General features: G+C 40.9%; 2 protein-coding genes across 6 annotated transcripts in view; one reads left to right on the top strand and one right to left on the bottom strand.

Moving 5' to 3' along the window:
• The window catches only part of klhl17 (kelch-like family member 17), a 13,492-nt gene extending 3,512 nt beyond the window's left edge, over positions 1-9,980 (bottom strand). Inside the window, exons 1-11 of one of the 5 annotated variants that reach the window (XM_034877996.1) lie at positions 9,738-9,980; positions 7,167-7,403; positions 6,573-6,718; positions 6,231-6,452; positions 2,956-3,072; positions 2,581-2,812; positions 1,721-1,865; positions 1,234-1,401; positions 947-1,035; positions 709-782; positions 388-569 (exon numbers count right to left, since the gene is read on the bottom strand). In XM_034877996.1, coding sequence (XP_034733887.1) covers positions 388-569; positions 709-782; positions 947-1,035; positions 1,234-1,401; positions 1,721-1,865; positions 2,581-2,812; positions 2,956-3,072; positions 6,231-6,452; positions 6,573-6,718; positions 7,167-7,380 — 1,589 coding nt within the window. In that variant the 5' untranslated portion in view covers positions 7,381-7,403; positions 9,738-9,980. Of the gene's footprint in view, positions 1-387; positions 570-708; positions 783-946; positions 1,036-1,233; positions 1,402-1,720; positions 1,866-2,580; positions 2,813-2,955; positions 3,073-6,230; positions 6,453-6,572; positions 6,719-7,166; positions 7,404-8,986; positions 9,522-9,737 lie in introns of those variants that run through there. The other 4 variants (XM_034877995.1, XM_034877998.1, XM_034877997.1 and 1 more) reach the window with 4 other exon arrangements.
• Positions 9,981-10,084: 104 nt separating this feature from the next.
• noc2l (NOC2-like nucleolar associated transcriptional repressor) overlaps positions 10,085-19,129 on the top strand; it is a 22,435-nt gene continuing 13,390 nt past the window's right edge. The window contains exons 1-11 of the mRNA XM_034877994.1: positions 10,085-10,272; positions 11,138-11,281; positions 11,408-11,591; positions 11,672-11,921; positions 12,814-12,904; positions 13,015-13,093; positions 13,348-13,458; positions 13,566-13,679; positions 13,897-14,085; positions 16,065-16,204; positions 16,640-16,751. Of these exons, the coding sequence (XP_034733885.1) occupies positions 10,253-10,272; positions 11,138-11,281; positions 11,408-11,591; positions 11,672-11,921; positions 12,814-12,904; positions 13,015-13,093; positions 13,348-13,458; positions 13,566-13,679; positions 13,897-14,085; positions 16,065-16,204; positions 16,640-16,751 (1,434 nt within the window). The 5' untranslated portion in view covers positions 10,085-10,252. The remainder of the gene's footprint in view (positions 10,273-11,137; positions 11,282-11,407; positions 11,592-11,671; positions 11,922-12,813; positions 12,905-13,014; positions 13,094-13,347; positions 13,459-13,565; positions 13,680-13,896; positions 14,086-16,064; positions 16,205-16,639; positions 16,752-19,129) is intronic.

Here is a 19,129-nt window from a genome sequence, read left to right as displayed (position 1 = left end):
CCCCCCCCCCCCCCCCCCCAAAAAAAAAAGAAAAAAAGAAAAGTGTTTATGAGGCCAATGCATTTCATTATTTCATTACTGTAAAGTGAACCTGTGTAGTTGGAATATTAAAACCGGGTGTTCGTGATGGATCAGTTGGCTATGGCTGAATGGACTGGACATTCGTTGGACTAATCCTAGGTTGTCATGTGTTCTCATAAACATTTATCTTTGCAGAGCTAATTTTTCCTAAGCAATTTTATTCTCTCATGTTTGAGTTATGTCACATTTGATTTCACTTCTTTTCTAATCATCCTAAAACTGTTTTGAGAGACATAATTATGTTGTTACTGGACCTGGACTTGATCATTCCGTTTGTACTAATCTGAACTGTGGGTGCAGGCTCACCTGCGTATGTTCATGGGGGCCACTCCCTCCCAGGTGTTGGCCTTGGGGTTAAATCGCTCCACAGAGTTCAGGCAGCTGGTGCCGTCATTGCCTCCTGCGACATACAGCATGCCGTCCAACACGGCCACCCCGGCACTGCTGCGCCGACTCAGCATGTTGGCAATGGCAATCCACGTGTTGCTCTGTTAATTACATCAACAGACAGAGAATATGTCACATGTTCAGAGATTCATCTGTATTGTGCGCTTAGGTCTCCAAATTCAGTTGATCCTGGCAACAGACAAGTTACTTTGATGATAAATTTAACAGCATGCAATTTACCTGGGGGTCATATTTCTCCACTGTCGCAAGATGTGAGGAGCTGTCATAACCTCCCACTGCATACAAGCTGCTATCTGGAGGGGAAAGGGAGTAAACACTGAGAATGTGAATATTAGCAGTCAAATACCAAGGTGGCAACTCCCTCTTGATTTCAGACATTAAAATGCAGACAGTGAAACATAAACATACAGTAGAACAGGATGTTCATCGTGATGTTATAATTCTGGCAAGTTCCTACCCAGAGTTGCCACTCGGACATATCTCCTACGTGTGCTCATGGCAGCTATGGAGGTCCATGTACTGGTCAGAGGGTCGTAACGCTCTGCACTGAAAGAGGAGGAAATAGACTTACTAGTAATTGTTATAATAACACCGAAAGGCTACCCTATTTAGATAAACTGTCTTTGAGACCTGGTCTAGGAAACAGCATCATGACAAACAAAAAAGCAGCAACAATGTAGCAAATTTAGCTTAAAAGTATCTTGATGTTTTGCCTTCATTACCAAAATCTTAGTCAGTTAGTACCTATTAAGACAGGAAGCTCCATCATAACCTCCAGCAGCGTACAGAAGGCCATGCAGGACCGCTACACCCAAACAGCTCCGCCGTGTGCCCATGGAAACCTCAGGTTGCCAGGCGTTGGTGATGGGGTCGTAGGATTCTACAGTGGCAAGGTCTGAGGTTCCATCATACCTGATAAGATATGGATTAAATTAAACATAAAAGGTTTTTTGATGATGACACAAAACCACGTTGCCTAAAATGATCTTTGAAATGGAAAAAAGAATCATGTTAAATAGCCATTTTGCATTACAGGAACCCTTGTAACATCTTATCAGGAGCACACGGCTGAGGCCGTTTTTGCATAACTCAGGATTATTCTATAAATCATCAACATTCCGCCTGCCAAATCTTCATCTTTATAAAAGGTTTAGTTAGTGTTTGAGTTAAGGGATGAGATGGTAGGTTAACTAGTTTTGTGACAAAGGTCAACCCTAAAGTTCTCACTCACCCTCCAACAGCATAAAGTCTGTTCCCAATGGCTGCCACGCCCACCCGTGCCCGCCGAGTGGACATGGATGCCACCATGTGCCAGCGATCAGTCCTGGTGTCATACGCCTCGCAGTCTCCATGGATGGCGAACAGGCTGCCACCACCTACAGACACACACAAACACAATATGGTAAAAAAATGCATTCAGGCAGCTAAGTAAATATGAAAATGTAATAATATAAAAGGATCATAGGGATTTTGGCCAATGTATGCCATAATGTCAGAGGAATTCTTCCAAGTTTCTGGGTTTCAGGATGAATTTGGCTGAGACCCGGGTTCACTTCTAGGCTCAATGCAGGATCAAGCTACAGTCTTTATTACGCTATACTATTTGCTTTTTAATTTTGGAGAGATATATTTTTGATATACTGTATGAGGAAGTATGCTTTTTAAGACCAAACAATGAACTGTAATTGTATTTACGTGGTTTAGTTTAGAAGAGGGAAGCTGTGCAAGGCTACAGCAACAAACCATTGTTAACTTAGGTACATAATAAGATAAGATAAACCAAATCTGATCTGAATAAAATAGAATTTTGGGAAGTGGCATTAATTGGTCATTTCATTCAGCTTTAACAGTCAAAGAAGTTTAAACCAATGTTTCACTGATATGCAACCACTAAGACCTGGAAAACATCTAAACTAATAAATGCCAGTGCTATAATGATCCCAGACAATATCTTGTCTCATATAATATCAGTATTTTTTCTCTCCCAGTTGTAAACGTGCAGATTTTTGCACTTTCTCTGATTTTTTTTTTTTTTTTACTTAAGAAGCTAAAGTTAATTGAAGTGTGGCCTAAGTGTACCCTAATGGGTACCTTCAGGGGCACACTGACCAACGGCGAAGAGCACAGGGCTAGCGCCCTCACAGCGTCGCGGGCGTGTCCGGCTGTTGCTGAGGACGCCCCTCTGCTCCGGCATCAGGTGGTACTTGAGAGCCTCGATCAGAAGGTCCTTGCACTCAGAGTGGTGTCGCACCAGCAGCTCTGTATCCACGTTGCTCATCAGAAAGTCTCGTCTCAGCAGTGGGAGCCGGACACACTTCATCAGCTAACGGGGGCAGAGGGATTGCGGGTGTTGAGTTTTGGTCAGGAGAAGGAATAGAGGAAATGTGAAGGAATTTCTTTTGTATACAGAGTATAGTCAAACTAGAAAACGTGTGTTGAGAAACAAGAAAGAAAGAAAAGTCTTACCCAAGGTACATGTTGTCTGCGTCCATCTACATCATGTTTCACCCAGCTCAACACAGCCCGGTACACTTCCTCTTCAGATGGCACGTTGAGATTGTCACTGGAGATCAAATCCAGGACCTGGATGCATGAGACAAAGCAGATGTGAAGAGACATTTTATATACTCATTTACAAGAGCAACTTCCTCAAATTCAAATTCACAGTGCCTTCAATTCAACTGTGACTATCAGTAAAGCATTTGCAGAAGCATTAGCAAGAAAAGCTTCCTGACCAAACATGTCAACACACACAAAGTAAATTGCATTGGCCTCATACAGTATTAGTTGGGCAGCGCTCCGTTTTGTCTGTGTAGTTTTAAAATGACACTCATCAAATAGCGTCACTCAATTCAAATTTAAGAAAACAAAGTAATTTCAGGTACCGTTTTAACATTCACACATCAATGCATGTGTGTTATAATTAGGTATGTATATGTGTAGTGGTGCTGTGATATATTTAAGTTATAATATAGTGTGTATGTATGTGTGTCTGTCTGTCTGTCTGTCTGTCTGTCTGTCTGTCTGTCTGTCTGTTTGTGACATAACGATTGCTGCAATCTGTGAGTGGCTGGCTGGCACTGTTCCCATATCAACCCAAAGCTGGCAGGGCTTGGTGGGGCCAGAGCGACCAGCTGCTGCAGCTGTCTTGCCTTGCCAGATCAGGCCAACAGTTAGCAACCTCCCAGGAACAGGCTGCATTAATCCACAGTCACACAGAGAAATACTGCCACTACTGCTGCCTCTGCCCCGCCTTGCAGTCTCCCTTACCTCTGCATGTAGATGCTACATCACATTACATAATATGTGTGTGGAGGGGATTGGGTTTAGGAAGAGAATCAACTGTCCTTGTATTATGGCAGCAGAAATAAGGGCTGTATAAATGAAATAAAATGTCTTTATGGACATATAAAGACAACAATATAAGAAGGACATGCATGTGAATCTACATCAGTGAAGCATCACCAAAGTAGACTAGTTACAACCATGTCATGCCTTGCCACTTCCTTCACAGAACATGAAAAGAAATTTGGGGCATATGTCACAGCTCTGTGAGCTCACAGTCCTTTGGAGCAGCCAGTACATAAATCCAGATCTGGTGCAGATTCATGACAGACACAGAATAGCTGCAGACAGAATGGGACAGTTAAATAGACAGACAGAAAAAGAAAAACAAAGAAAAGAAAATTGTCTAGTATTAATCTGCCTTTATGCAGCTTAATTTTCACTGTTTCAATGGATAGTGCCCACACACTCCTAGATTCAGATTCACTCTCAAGGCTTTGAAGGCCACAGACCGACCACAATCTCTTTAAAGCAGTAGGGATTGTTCCTTAGAGAGGTGAGAAGATAATGGGAAATGTATGCTGTTTAGTACTTCTTTTCACTGCAACATTCAATCATTGTCACCTAGCTAAGCTCGTTTGTATGAAACAGATGCCAAATCATAGAAGAGATGATGTGTTTCTTTCCTTTATTGAGACATAAACAAAAACCTTTCCTACACCTGACTGGAGGAAGATATCACCTGCTGGGCTTTTAGATGCAGTCTAATATGGTGACGTTTATTTACAAAAAAAACTAAATTTGACATTTTTATGAAAAATGTCAGTACTTTTTGACTATTCAGGAATATTTATAGAAACAATTAGCACAATTATGTTTTGATTCTCTTACTTAAAATAAAAGGCCTGTTTAACTCCCATAATAACTCCCTTATCAGACTTGGAAATCAATTCATTTTATTTTATTATTATTTTAAAGATCTAAGTGCACGGCATGAAGCGCCTGGCGCTGGTACATTTGGGACGTGTCCAAATCCACTTTGTTAGTTAGAAGGCAGAAAAAAGCACATGGTTCAAAAGGGTTGTACTTAGTGTCAACATTAATTAATAGGTGTGTTTCGGGCGTAACATGCAATAAACCAATCAGTGTGTCATCTTCCATTCTCTTTAACAGCCAGGCACGTTTGTACCTTGGTGCATTGCTATTATGATGGCAGTTTTGCACTGTCATATTTTATATTTAATTGTTTGCATGTCTGTGTGCTTCTGCTCTTTCTTGTGTGTGTAACAAGCAGAGTGTGTGCACGCTGTACATAAGCCTAGGCACATTTTACTAATGCGCTGTTTAAATAACAATGAAATGCTGCACTGTTGACTTTAGACCAGGTTTCTTTTGGTCAAACGCGATCACTTCCCGTTGCCTCAACATAGCAAAATGCCAGAATTTACCTGAACACACCTCCCTATAAGACCAGCATGCCCATGGGCGCAAAGATGAATGCATGTGCATTTGCTATTTAAACAACGTAGATGCTGGATGGGAAATTGACAACTGAGTCGGTCTTAAACTAGCAAAGACACTTGCATTGGGCTTTGCACTGCGCCGGGTGCAATATAGGGCTCTAACAGTCAGTAAAATTACAGTCTGACCTGTTGGCTGCTGAGTGGTTCTAATGAAGCAGTTGGTATTATGTGCCTCGCTAAAGGACACTTCAGCCATTTATCTTGCTTGTCTGGGACTCAAACTAGCAACCTTCTGGCCACAGCAGCCCCAATTGATGGCTAATACTGAATAAGCAAGCCTTAAATCACACTTAAATTTCCAAAAACCTTAGGTGCAAATGGTCAGTGTTCAAACCAAATAAAAAAGTTTCCTTGATACCTCATAGAAGTATGCAATGCCATTAGCTCTATGACAGCACAGTGGAATGATAAAACCACAAGAGACAGTGATTGATGCAGCTAGCTGAGGAAAAAATAACGGCATGCCTCTGGCCACTTCCCTTTGGGAGCCTCTAACGTGAAAAACACATGGCAGTTATGTTCCTATTAGTGGGGAAAAGGTGATAAACAACATACAGAAACGTATTAGTAATAATATTATTACTGTATGTTTATCTTTGATGTATTCTTTGGCACATTTCTAAGCAATTGAGTATGGGATGGATAAATGATATTCTAAAGAAATGTGACTCCCACCAGTTGTCGCAAATCAAACTGAGACTAGGCCTGATCAGGAAATGTTTTTAGTCTAGAGGGCAGTGGCTTTTACATTAAAATATTTTACTTTTATACCATGTTCCTGATGGTGACTGTCAAATTGAGAAAGCAACCACCAGTAAACACATCCACCAAGAACTGGTTCCCACTATGAACATGCTACTTTTAAAATCTGCTTCCTTTAAAAGCACCAGTTGGCATAAGACACAACAGGAAACAAAACAACATCAATCTTACTTGTTTCAGTGGCAGCAACATGAACTCCTCTGTCTTGGACACCTCCACAAAGTGCTGCAGGACATACTTGTGGGCTGACTTGAGCAGGTCGCTGCAGGAGTGTGTATCAGCGAAGCCTCGGATGCCCAGGCAGTTGGAGGGGTCCAGCTGGCTGAGGAGGAACTTGCAACAGGCGTCCCGCACCCCGTTGAGCTGCAGCAGACTGGCCGCTGGGAGCAGCGTCTAAAAAGAGTGCAATTACAGGTGAAAATACATTGAGTCTGTTTGCACTTTGATGAATGGGGTCAAATTAAAAGTCTTATATAACAATCTTGTCTATAAATCCAAAATCATCTACCCTACCTGCACATTGCCTTCCCCGACCACAATCTCTGCTGTGTAGGCATACTGGACCAGCTGCTCCAAAGCCTGACAGTCAATGTCATGAAGGGTGACATGGGTCTGCCGACTCTCTGACATCTCATCTGCATTGTCACACAGAACAAGAGCTATTACATTTTCCAATGAGTTATAACCAGTAAAACTCGGCTGATATATTGCCTCCCTGTTCAATCATGCTGACACATGGCAACACTGTCAAATGTCCATCTGTTGTTGTCCATTTATTTAGTTGTTTTAACAAAATTGACAACTGACTGTCTGGAGACAAATTGTACCCAAACAAAGGTCTAGTGACGGGAGGAAATGTGAGACTTGCACACACCTCATCTGACTACATGTGCCCCAGACAGGAAGAAGGGGAAGGAAGCAATGATGCTGAAAGGATGAGGTGGCATTTACTGCAAATGTGGGTTGTTGTGTTATCAAACTCTGAGCAACAGAGCAAAATTATGCACATTTGGATGTCAGAGCCGTAAAGTGTCTGAGGCATGCAACATCTTGGGCTTTATGGATTTTATGGATAAAAGCACTAAGGCACAAGTGGACTGAACTTACTTGTAAACATAGCGTGGAAGTAGGGGCTGCAGGATGCCAGCACCACTTTGTGCGCCTTGATTTCTTTGTTGGAGACATGGAGCACAATGTCACACAGCAGGCCGCGCTGTCGCATCCTGTTCATGGACACGAAGGAGTCGTGGTAGTGGCGCTTCGAGTTGTGCGAGATACTGTGGCCATCTCGGTTAAGCAGCTGCATTCCCCCCTCCATCATGGTGCTCTGGGCACTCTGGGCAACTGAAATATGCAGAAAAACATTGTTATGTCACTTAATACCAATGTCATTAACTTGAAGACTAACTAAGGCTAAAAATGTCTTTTGTCATCAGAAACATTTTTCACCTGCGAGTTTAGATCTGCTGAGAGGCAGGTGTTATGACAGGTGTCCCGAGCACTCTTTGTCCCTATTGCTTCTGTTATAGTATGCATCCTGACAGCTTTGACAGCAATATCAGTCCAATTACAAAGTGTAGTAGGATGGCTAGCCTGATTACTTGAAATTTGGTGTCAAGACTGATTTAATCGCATTATGACAATAGAGTCAAGAGCTGGACATTAGACTTAAACTGGTATCAAATCAATCCAGGCTTCTCATCTATTGGACAGTCTTGGTTTAACTAATTGCAATGACTTCTGACTCACGAGCACCAGAATAAGCTGTGACCCCCCCCCCACACACACACACACACACACACACACACAACTCATCCCAGTTGCAGCCTAGGGTAGGCAGGGTGGGAGGAGAGGAGGATGTAGCTCGAGTTAGCCTTTTCCTTTGTACACTCATCCGCCCTGCTTTCGGATGGAGAACACACTTCAAATTGTTTCATAACTATCGTCACGCAGCATCTTAGAAGATGTTGTTATTGTTGAATATTTAGTATGCACTAAGGTAAACTACTGGATGAGGTAAATTGGGCTAGAACTAAATTAGAAACACCACAGGCCCAAAGCAGAGCTCAGCAAGATAATTTTTCCCTCAATACCTCTGATGGAGCACTTCCACACATGTTAAAAATAGCCTTAAGTTCCTGCTAGTGATGCTTTACTATTCATTTTTTATTTTAAATGCAATAGTCATGTTTGACAATAGCACAAGCATATTATTAGAACAAATAGGTAGCCATCACAACCTGATCAATAAAGAATATTTATAAGTTTGAAGTTAAAGAAATGCAAATGTCAAGGCGGAAACAGAACAACATATCAATTCTGTTAAAGTTGAGTTTCCCATGTCATTCCAGCCAAATAACCAATTCTCTGAGTAGAAATGCATCATAATTATGTTGTCATCTGTTCAGAGGCACTCTTTCAACTAAATAGGCTACTAAAGTACTGTCCCACTGAGGACCATCTCAAATGTCACCACAGCTGCCTGGCGAGTAGCTTCGGGTCCCATTTTCAAAAACACTATGGATACACACCAACTGCTTTCTGCTGTCATGCCCAAGGGAACAACGTGAGACAATGCTGCAAATTGAGACATGGATACACAGGAGGTTGAGTCATAAGTGCAAACACAATTGTCACAGTTTAAACTAACAGAGTAAAGGACTTGTCTTGTTCATCCCAGGTTTGTTTCTTAAAATCTACTCTCCCTCTCTGGCTCAAAACCTTGGCTGACATCCACACAAAGACTATGAGGCCCCTTGACAAACATGCAAAATCTTGTTGAATACATACATGTTGTCATTTCTTTTGCACATAAGGATGTCGTATATCAGCCTCCTTATTTGCTTTTAAGAACCCCCAACCCCCACTCCATCTATTTTGAATAACAGCTGCAGCAGCAATAGAGGATTAATGTGTCATTTCTTTACCGGTGATTGTGTTGCGGTAATCCTTGGACGCAGTCCTCCTCAAAGTGATGGGAGATAAATCAGCATGCAACTGTCGCAATCAGATTGGTTTAAAATTGGTACCAGAGTCTGAATATCTGTCCATATTCTGACTCAAGCATCCGAAATATGGAGAAAGCCTCTGTTTCGTGCTGTATGCCGTTGACGTCAATGCAACAAAAAAACTGCATAAAAGCTGAGATCGGTTAGTTTAAGGTGGAACTGGAACTGCGGGAGGTGAAAGCAGCAATGCTTATTAAATGTGATACCGTGGGACGAAGGTTGCACGTGGGAAATGCACAGAAATGCATTTCTTTAAGCGCAAGTGTCAAACGTTCTGAATGGATATTTGTTTATTATTTGACATGGCACACACGACCTTATGCGCCCCCTTTTGTCTGGTAAGAGTCCGGAAGTGCGTTTGATAAATTAACCTAAGCAAGTGCGAAAGGCGGGGTTTTACTTAGAAGCGCCATGATTGGTCAAAACTTGAAACCCCCCCCCGAATTAACCCGGCCACCAAATCAAACACACAACAAAAAGTCAGCGTTCCCAAATTTAGAAGATTCCAATATCTTTCTCCAGTTCTGAAGATAAAACATACGTGGGGAATTTGCATTTATCATTCTACTATTACAATTAAAAAAAATGACACAGCTGTTTAAGTCACACGATATTGTCTAAGAATGGGCTAACGTTAGCTCTGCCTTACTGAAGAAAGTAGGACGCTCACCACCAGTCGTCGTCGGTGTCGATATGACAGCAATAATGTCTTCCTGTTTGTAAGCTTGCCCAGCTTTGTGACTGTGTAACGCAACGGAACATACAATAAAAAGGAAACCTTTTTTTCTGCGGGTCTTCAGCTGCTTGTATATCGTGAAGGAAACTGATCAATTAATTCAAACCCTATGATTAACCTCACGTGCAGCACCAAAACACTGCTTGTTCTTGTATGCACAGTTTTGACAGAAAAATACCGAGGTTGCTGTGCTCGCCTACGTTGTTATTATTATTACTATTTTTATTTTTTATTTTACGTTCGATTGACAAGTGTTAATAAAGCATATCAAAATCAAATCAAACAAGCCCCCTACATTGGTGGATTCAGAAAATTGTCCTTATTTTTTCTTTTTACATTTGTAAACTAGTTTACGGTTTTGCACCCATGAAACGTAAAACCGACCCTTTGGTTTTGCACCAGGGGATTGTGGGTATTGAGGTTTGAGGGTGTCACGTTTTGGATCCAGCATGGCAGCGAAACAGAAAAGGCATGTGCATTCTTTCTTTATACTATGTGCTTTATATTGCTTGTTTTATTGGCAAAAAAGTGTTGTCGAGCCAGTCGGTATATTTGTAGGGTTTCAAACGCTCGTTTTGGCTACCATTGTTTTAGTGCGAAAGTGTCTCTAGCCTTCCATGCTGTTGACGCTAGCTTAATGTAAGTGGGTTCTAGGGAACAGTTAGCTTCAATAAACACCAGCAACATGTTTAATTCTTTCGCTTTTGTTAAAAATAGACCATTTATGAATGTTAATGGAGAACTGGATAGTTAACTGACAAGCTGGCAGCTAAACAACACATCGCTTGCATTGAAGCTGAAAACTGCAGCTAGCTAGACCATTGATTCCTAATTTCGCGTATGCTAGCTAGTGCCAGGGACTACGTGAAAAGATTGTGGACCAGCTCAACTAATTTGAACAAATAGAATTTATGATTTGATTAAAATAATATATCAGCTGTAATACATGACAGCAGGATTTTAAACAGGTAGATGGTAGAAATAATTAGCCTAATGCACTGACTAAATAGTTGAAATAGCTAGCTAGTTAGCTAAAAGTAATGGATAAACTGTTGAAACGTTCAGCTTCACTCCAAACTAGCAGTAGTATAGTTGCTCACTGAGCAGTTTAGTTGTTATAATAATAAGCATTAATCCACATAATGTATGTATATATAGTGTTATACATTTAGGACATATATTGTGAATTGATAAGGGGGGACGTAGGATCATCGGACAGGGCTGTGGTAGTAGCCTACCTTGGACCAAAAACGTAGGGAATCTCTGCTGTAGACATCACTTCCCTTATTACATGTTGGCCAAGTTATTTCAACTATGGTCTTGTCTTTTTGTAGGAAATTAGAAGACCTCAGTGTGGAGGAGTTCCTGCTGTCAGGTTTTGACTCTGCAGGAGAAAGTGACTCTGAAGAGTTTCAAAAACAGAATGGACTCCAAAAAAAGAACAAGAAGAAAGATCTGAAATCTGCAGCCTTTACTACGTGAGTCCTTTGCTATGAGTTAATATACACATACTGTAGTATTGTTGTGGTGGTAATAACAATATGAAAACCTATCAAGGACAGACAAACAACTCTTTTGTGTTTTTGTGCTTTTAATCTCCATAGAGATGATGGGAAGAAAGGCAAGGCCACTGAGCACAAGGAGCAGCTGTCCAGGTTAAAGAACAAAGATCCAGAGTTCTACAAGTTCCTGCAAGCAAATGACCAAACGCTCCTCAACTTTGACGACACAGACACCTCTGAGGATGAGGATGAGAAAAAGTATCACAGATTGCCATCCTCACTGGAGGTAAACTGGCTGCTGGTGTGTGAGTTCATGAATTATCTTGTGAAAACAAATTTCTTCATACTGTGGTGTTTTGCATGTAGGAGGTCGGCTCTGGTGATGATGATGATGATGATGATGATGACATGGGTCAGAAAGCTTCGATGAAATCCAAGAAGGCAGTGGAGACTGTCAAAGTCACAGACAAAATGATTGAAGACTGGAAAGCTGCCATGAAGAAAGAACCAACACCTCGTCTCTTTAGAGAAGTCACCCAGGCCTTTAAGGCTGCTGTGGCTACAACCAAGGGCGAAGGAGGGGCTCAGTGTCGATACAAAGTGGCTGACAGTTCAGGTACAATATCATGCTTGATGTTTGTATGCAAACTGTATTATTTCAATGGAAACATTACAGCATTATCACTTTAATGATACATTAAAATATATACATTTACTAGCCAAATATTAATCAAGGTGCAATAGACACAATTTGGTTATTCCGATAGGATAAACCTTTATTGATCCTTAGAGTGGAAATTCAGGTGTTGTAGCAGCGCAAAGACAGAAATAAGTACTATAAATAACGAGAGAAGTGCATATAAATGAACTAAGTGGTGTGTATACAACTTATAAGAGTAGAAGTTAAAATTAAATGAGCTATATAAGAGCAAATATCAAATTATTAAGGTTTGACACCCACCGAGTTTTCTATATCCCACATTCAGCTTATAGCCTACTGCAATGTTTTTTATGTTGCTGTTAAAAGGTAGTTCATAGCTGTGATTATTCTCGAACGTTTGCCCTAAATATTGTTTTTATTGGGATTCAGTGGAAATTTGCATTGTGGGGGTGGGGTCACGGTTTTGTTTTATTTTAATTAAATAAAAGCGCCTGCATGATGATAATATTAATAATCATCATCAAAGTATTGGCACTATTTATGTGCACTGTACCATTCCCGTTTATTAAAGTATAATAGAAACATACCTTAGCAGTGAATATAATACAAAACATTAGTGGTTTACAGTCAACACAAAAACGACCAGAAATGGTGGCAAAAATAGTAGACAAGTTTCTAACCTACAACCTTGAGACTGTACTGTTCCACAGATTTTAAACAAAATACACTGCTATATTTTCAATTAATCTGAATGTATTTAGTGGAGAGACTTTTACTGATTGATACAATTCAACACGTTACATTCCACAAGTACGCATAAATATCTCTTTGCCTGTACTGTCTGCAGTGTTCAACGCCTTGGTCCTGTTCTGCATCAAAGATATTTATGTGGCCCTGCAGAGGATGCTCAACCTGAAGCCAGATAAAGACCAGAAAAAGTATGAAGTGGATGTCACATCTTCTGAAGTCACCAGCTGTTAGTCTTAATGTATACTGTGGAAAGATGGTACACTCCTCCTCATTCTTGTTTCTTCTGTTTTGTTTTCAGGCTAGTGCTCCCATCATCTAGTCAAAAGTGGCAGAAGAATCAGATCGACGTCAAGATGTATCTCAGTGGAGTAGTCCAGGTTGGTTTTCCCGTTGGCTTCAAATGTCCTCTGTGTCTGTCTGGTCTTTTCTCCCTCTGAGTTCTGCCTCTCGTATTCTTTTGAGGTTGACAGGACGAGATACAGTAGATAAAGTGCAGAGAAATGTGTTTTTTATTTTGACACAGAAATATTTTATAACAAAGCTCAAAGCGCCATATTTTCTTTTCCTTCTGTATCCTAAAACACATTCCTGTATTAAACTCTGTTCTCTTTGTCTCACTATTTTCCTGTAGCTTTTATCCTGTCTGACAGAGTCTACAGTCATCAGCGCTGTCCTGCGGCACGCCAACCAGCTTGCACCTTATTACCTTTGTCTACCCAAACAGTGTCGTCACCTAGTTAAGGTAAGGCATACATTACCATAAGAGGGCATGGAATGTCATCCTTAATTGAACCCTGCAAAATAGTTTAAATTTTGTACTCATGTGCAATCTCATGTCTTTGCGTGCAGCAACTGATGAAGCAGTGGAGTACAGGTGAGGAGACTAGTCGGGTTCTCGCCTTCCTGGCACTCAACAAAATCTGCAGACACAAGCAGGAAACTTATCTTAACCCTATTCTCAAGGTGAGCTAAGTGCAGAGTATTACAGGAATAGAAGGGTATACATTAAACTTGGTTGTGATAAGGACTAGGATTTGCTAAGAATAGTTTATTTTAAGACAAAATGAGTTACATTTATTTATGATCTGATGTTAATTCCAAATGCTTAATACCACACCTAGCTTATATAACCAGTTCATTTTTCAATCCGTCCTGCTAATGTTTGTCTTTCTCATTGCAGCAAATGTACATTTCCTACGTACAAAACTGTAAGTTCACATCTCCCAATGTGCTGCCCATGATCAACTTCATGCAGCGAACTCTGACAGAGATGTACTCCCTGGATACACAAGCCACTTACCAGCACGGCTTCATCTACATCCGACAGCTGGCCATCCACCTCAGGAATGCCATGACTATGAAGAAAAAGGTTGGTTTTTGTCTGTGTATTGCCATGTTTCCACTGTATGGAACGGCTCTGATAGACTTTTCTCACTTTTTTAGTTATGAAAGTTGAATTTAAGAAAAAATGTTTTTCAAATTCTTTTTCCCATGTCACTTTTTTTCAGTGTCACTTTTTTACAGTTTCAATTGTAATTTCTCTCACTGTTCAGGGGTTTGGGGGGAGGGGGAAAGGAGAACGTGATTTACATGAAATCTAAAGAAAACCTCTCCTAGACCCACTGTCCGTTGCTCCGAAGCATGGCATCACCACACAGCTAGTATACGGAAATGTCTTCCATGAGTTCACCTGAAAAGCCCAGACAGCAAGTACGTTAATGTTAGGTCTGATGCTCTCTGCTGTTATTTTTTCAGATAGAACTAAAGTTAACTTAAAGGAGAATTCCGGCCAATTTTATGTTAATCTTGATTTCCATAAATATGCGAGTACTTTTGATTGAAAAAAACCCCGACCTGAATCGTTGAAGGCAACACCGAGTAGCTGCAGCTAAGTGTACAAGCTTCCACTGAGCTAAAACGGAGGTTAATGGGGCAAGTTTTAGAGTGCCTTTGTGCCTTTTGACACACAATGTAATTAATGTCTGTACAACATAAACAGGGACGTTGCGTAACATCAAGATGCGTTTCCTGTCTTGTTCTTGCCGGTAGGTAGCTTGCTAGCCTGCCTGGTTAGTTGCTAGAGCTAGCTGTTAGCTGCTCTTGATAAGTGCTACCCACCAACAAGATCGAGACAGGGTAGGTGAATTAACAATGTCTGACTTCAAAACGCATCTTGATGTTACGTAAGGGCCCTGTTCATTTTGTGCAGATATATTAATTCAATTGTGTGTCTTTTAAGAGGCACAAAGGCACTCTAAAACTTGCCCCCTTAACTGCCGTTTTAGCTCAGTGGAAGCTTGTACATATAGCTGCAGCTACTCAGTGTTGCCTTCACCGATTCAGGTAGAGGTTTTTTCAATCAAAAGTACTCGCATATTTATAGAAATCAAGACTAACATAAAAATTGGCCAGAATTCTCCTTTTAACTGACGTTGCAGAGGTCCGCAGTAACGGTAGGCTCTTGAGGTAAAACAACAGCATAGAGGGGACTTCCAGATTTACTGGTGGTTTTGGAGTTCCAGGGGAACTCATGAAAGCCGTTGCTATAGATATACGTTAAAATCCAGGGGCTACTGCGGTTAAGCAGCCGTGGAAAGAGAGGAGGCAGCCGCGTGGCTATTCGCTAACAGGCCTGAATGTGTTTGATAGCAAGGATTTAGGACAAGGAGGGCTCGAGCAAATCAATAAGGTACATGCATCTCTACATAAAATAAGATTTTATCAATTTTAAATATAAAAAATAAAAATTAGAAAATCAATATGTGGCTGTCAACGTTGACACTGTGGCCTACCACTACAAATAAATCAATGTATGGGAAACATTGCAGGTTATAGGTCCACCTTGTAGTATCAGCTCAGGTTGCTTGGTACCTTAACCGAGGTGGCACCATAAAACAAACCAGATACCATCCACAACTTTTGCTAATGGAAATCCAAAAAAGTGTAGCCATGCGATGTAAAACTGGCATATATGCTCAAGGAGATGGTCTGATTTTGTAAAAGTTTTAAAGAGACATACAAAGTCATATTTGAAATGATCTCCTAAATGACATGGATACACGTTTTGTCATTTTATTATGAGTGTTTTGAGGATTATTGTTGTTATTCTTAAAATTAAAATTGGTTTTAACAATGTATTGGCTTAGTCACTACAATTAAAAGCAGCACAAAGCTTCTTTCTGGTATTTTCATGTTCAGCATGCCAGCCTGATGTTTTTTGCTTGTTATTCTCCAACAAAAAAAAAGCACATAATTGAATGGACAGTCAAACTTAAGTTCTTATGGAGGTTCACAGCCTTTTTAAGCACCAATAATGTGACACTTACGGACCTTGTGTGTGTTCTGTAGGAAACGTACCAGTCGGTGTATAACTGGCAGTATATCCACTGTCTGTATCTCTGGTGCCGGGTTCTCAGCTCCCTGCACCCCAGTGATGTGCTCCAGCCTCTCATATATCCACTCTGCCAAGTCATAATTGGCACCATGAAGTGAGTATATTTATATGCATTTTTATTATTTAAAGGTACTTTTATTACTCTTGAGCAAATATTTCAATTCAACTTTAAAATACCCTGGTCCAGTACATATCTTTGTCACTACTCTTTAATTATTTAATTGCTAAAAATGTGGGGTTTTGCTTATTTTAAAAATAGATTTCTATATTGTACAAAGCATTATATAGTTACCTGATTTTTATTTTTTATTAACAAATAGTAATAGCAGTGTCATTCCCAAAAGTCTAATGTCTTGTCTTTTATGTTGCCTCCTTAAATTGTGGCAGGTAAACGTCAGCTGTGTCATTAAATCAGCTTTATAAGTAGTATAACCTTATATTAACCTAATTTGTGTGAGACTACCGTGTTGCTGTACATTTTGCCAACAGCAGATGGAGACATTGACTACTCTTTTCTCTCTCTGTACAGACTAGTGCCCACATCAAGATACTACCCTCTGAGGATGCACTGTTGCAGAGCTCTCACCCTGCTGTCCAGCAGCACCAACACATTTGTACCGGTGTTGCCTTTCCTCTTGGAGGTAAGACTTCACGTCCTCTCCAATAAAAAGCAGTCACTGTGCACAAATGTTCATCGGACAGGTTCATTGCAGCTTGTGTCACATTTCCAGCAGTTTAAATTGTTTCTCTCACTAGTAAAGTTAACCCAAGGACCTTATATTTAAAATTATTCAGAATAAACAACAGTCAGTTGGTTTTCTTTGTCACAAATGGAAACAGTAAAAAGGTAGATGTGAAGAAATGTTCCGTCGGTGGTTTGCTGTGGAACACATCAGTGGCGTATGAAATGCGTTTTGGTCTCAACGGCCACAAAGGAAGGAGCTCAGGAGGAAACGTGTGTGTGTGTGTGTGTGTGTGTGTGTGTGTGTGTGTGTGTGTGTGTGTGTGTGTGTGTGTGTGTGTGTGTGTGTGTGTGTGTGTGTGTGTGTGTGTGTGTGTGTGTGTGTGTGTGTGTGTGTGTGTGTGTGTGTGTGTGTGTGTGTGTGTGTGTGTGTGTGTGTGTGTGTGTGTGTGTGCCTTTATCAGACAAATCACAAGTCACCAACTGACATTTTCTCTGGGTCAGGTGTTCAGCACATGATTGTGCGGCTTGTGTGTCTTTTGTGTGCAAATGTGTGCAAGTGTTTATGCATGCTGCGGGGTGATGTTCCGGAGAGGAGGGGTGGGCTGGCAACAGCAACTAGGTTGACCCGCTGGGATTGGTCAATGCATGCCTGTTGTATGTATGTATGTTTATAAGAATGTGTGCGCAGCAGTTTGACCAAAGCGATAAAGGGCTTGGTTGTGGTTTATACTCTGGTCCTAACACGCTGTGTGGACCACATCCTCTGCTTATGGCCCACTCTCCACCTCTTTTTCCCCGTACACTCTCAGAACCCCCTCCCCTAACCCCCCAGCAAACCGTGTTTATTTGTGACGCACAATATTTCCTGTGTTTTTTTTTCCTTTACTGTTCACTTTGTTAAAAGCACTGGTAAAGGCAGGCTGAGGTAGGCTGCTACTGTTTTAATTAGAGCAGCAGAAGCAGCCCCTTCCTCCTGTGTGTCTGTGCCTGTGTGTGTTCTCGCATCTCCAAGGGGGGTGTATGATTTGGAGCTTCCTGCTTCACCGGCTGTGCGTTGCATTTGAGTGTGCGTGTGTACATATGTGTGTTTGTATGTGCATGCTTCAGGCAGGGTTGGCCCATGCCTTCCCACTTCCCTGGCTCCCCCGCAGACCGCCACCACATCCTATGTTTGTACAGACGGCACCGGCCAGGAGAGTAGCTTCACACACTGAGCACACTAACCACTGCACATACACACATGCGCACACACTCACACACTCACACACACACACACACAAATGTACAAAGATACAGGGATTCAAAAATAGCTTGACACAAATACAAGACAGAAATTCGCTAGCGCATTGTGGGCAGATGTGAAAGCTAAAGTTTGTGGACAAATAGCCCACACTACAATATGTATTTTCAAACACTAAGATAGAAATGTGTCATCTCAGTTACATTTGCAAGATGTAAAATTAACTGTGTAGAATGATAACTGTCATCATTGAATGACACTATCAACATTTAGCTGATTTTATATTACTTTATATATTTGTATATTAACATATACTGTACCTGTGGTTGTTCACTTATGTTGGACTTGTGAAAAGTGAGGTTTCCAGGGAAGAAGACAATTTACGTGTATTAAATGTCTACAATAGCAAACTTTAGACATGGAGCAGTATCCACATAATAGTCTATATAGACAACGTTTTGTTCGTAGGATTGTTGCGGTGCCGCCGGATGTCCCTCATTTTCGATCTAATGTCACTCACCTTCTGCTTTCTTTGCGTTGGCATTATAAGTTCTGGCCGATTCGGGAAACATCCTCAGAGCTTGAACCAACCAAATTCAATTTATTTTATTTTTTTGTATACTTCTCATCCCACACTAAACTGCCATTTTAATTCCAGAACTCACCTCCCTACGTGCCCATGATCCACTAAAACAATTTCTTTACCAAGGCTATTTTGCAGAGGCACCATACTTGCGTCCGTTAGTTTTCATTTTTATTAACCGCTGTATATTTTGTTAAGCCTGAGAGGAAAACATGTATTTTCACCAGTGTTTTCGCTGGTAACGTTCTGTTGAGGTGGACGGTGATAAACCCGGAAGAACCGTAGCCTATTACTGGATACAACTAACTTAAGTGCTTTAAGTAACAGCGTTTGAGAAGGCGCCTGCTCGACCCGGGCGAGAGATCTGACCAATGGCCACATTATTATTATTATTATTATTATTATTATTATTATTATTAGATAAGAAAACCTTTTTGTCCCACAGTGGGGAAATTGCCGTTTGCAACAGCAAAGATGAGAGCGGAAATAGATAAGTGTACCAGTAGCATAC

Source organism: Etheostoma cragini, chromosome 7, assembly GCF_013103735.1.
Source record: "Etheostoma cragini isolate CJK2018 chromosome 7, CSU_Ecrag_1.0, whole genome shotgun sequence".
Lineage (NCBI taxonomy): Eukaryota > Metazoa > Chordata > Actinopteri > Perciformes > Percidae > Etheostoma > Etheostoma cragini.
This window is presented reverse-complemented; position numbering and strand designations above follow the sequence as displayed.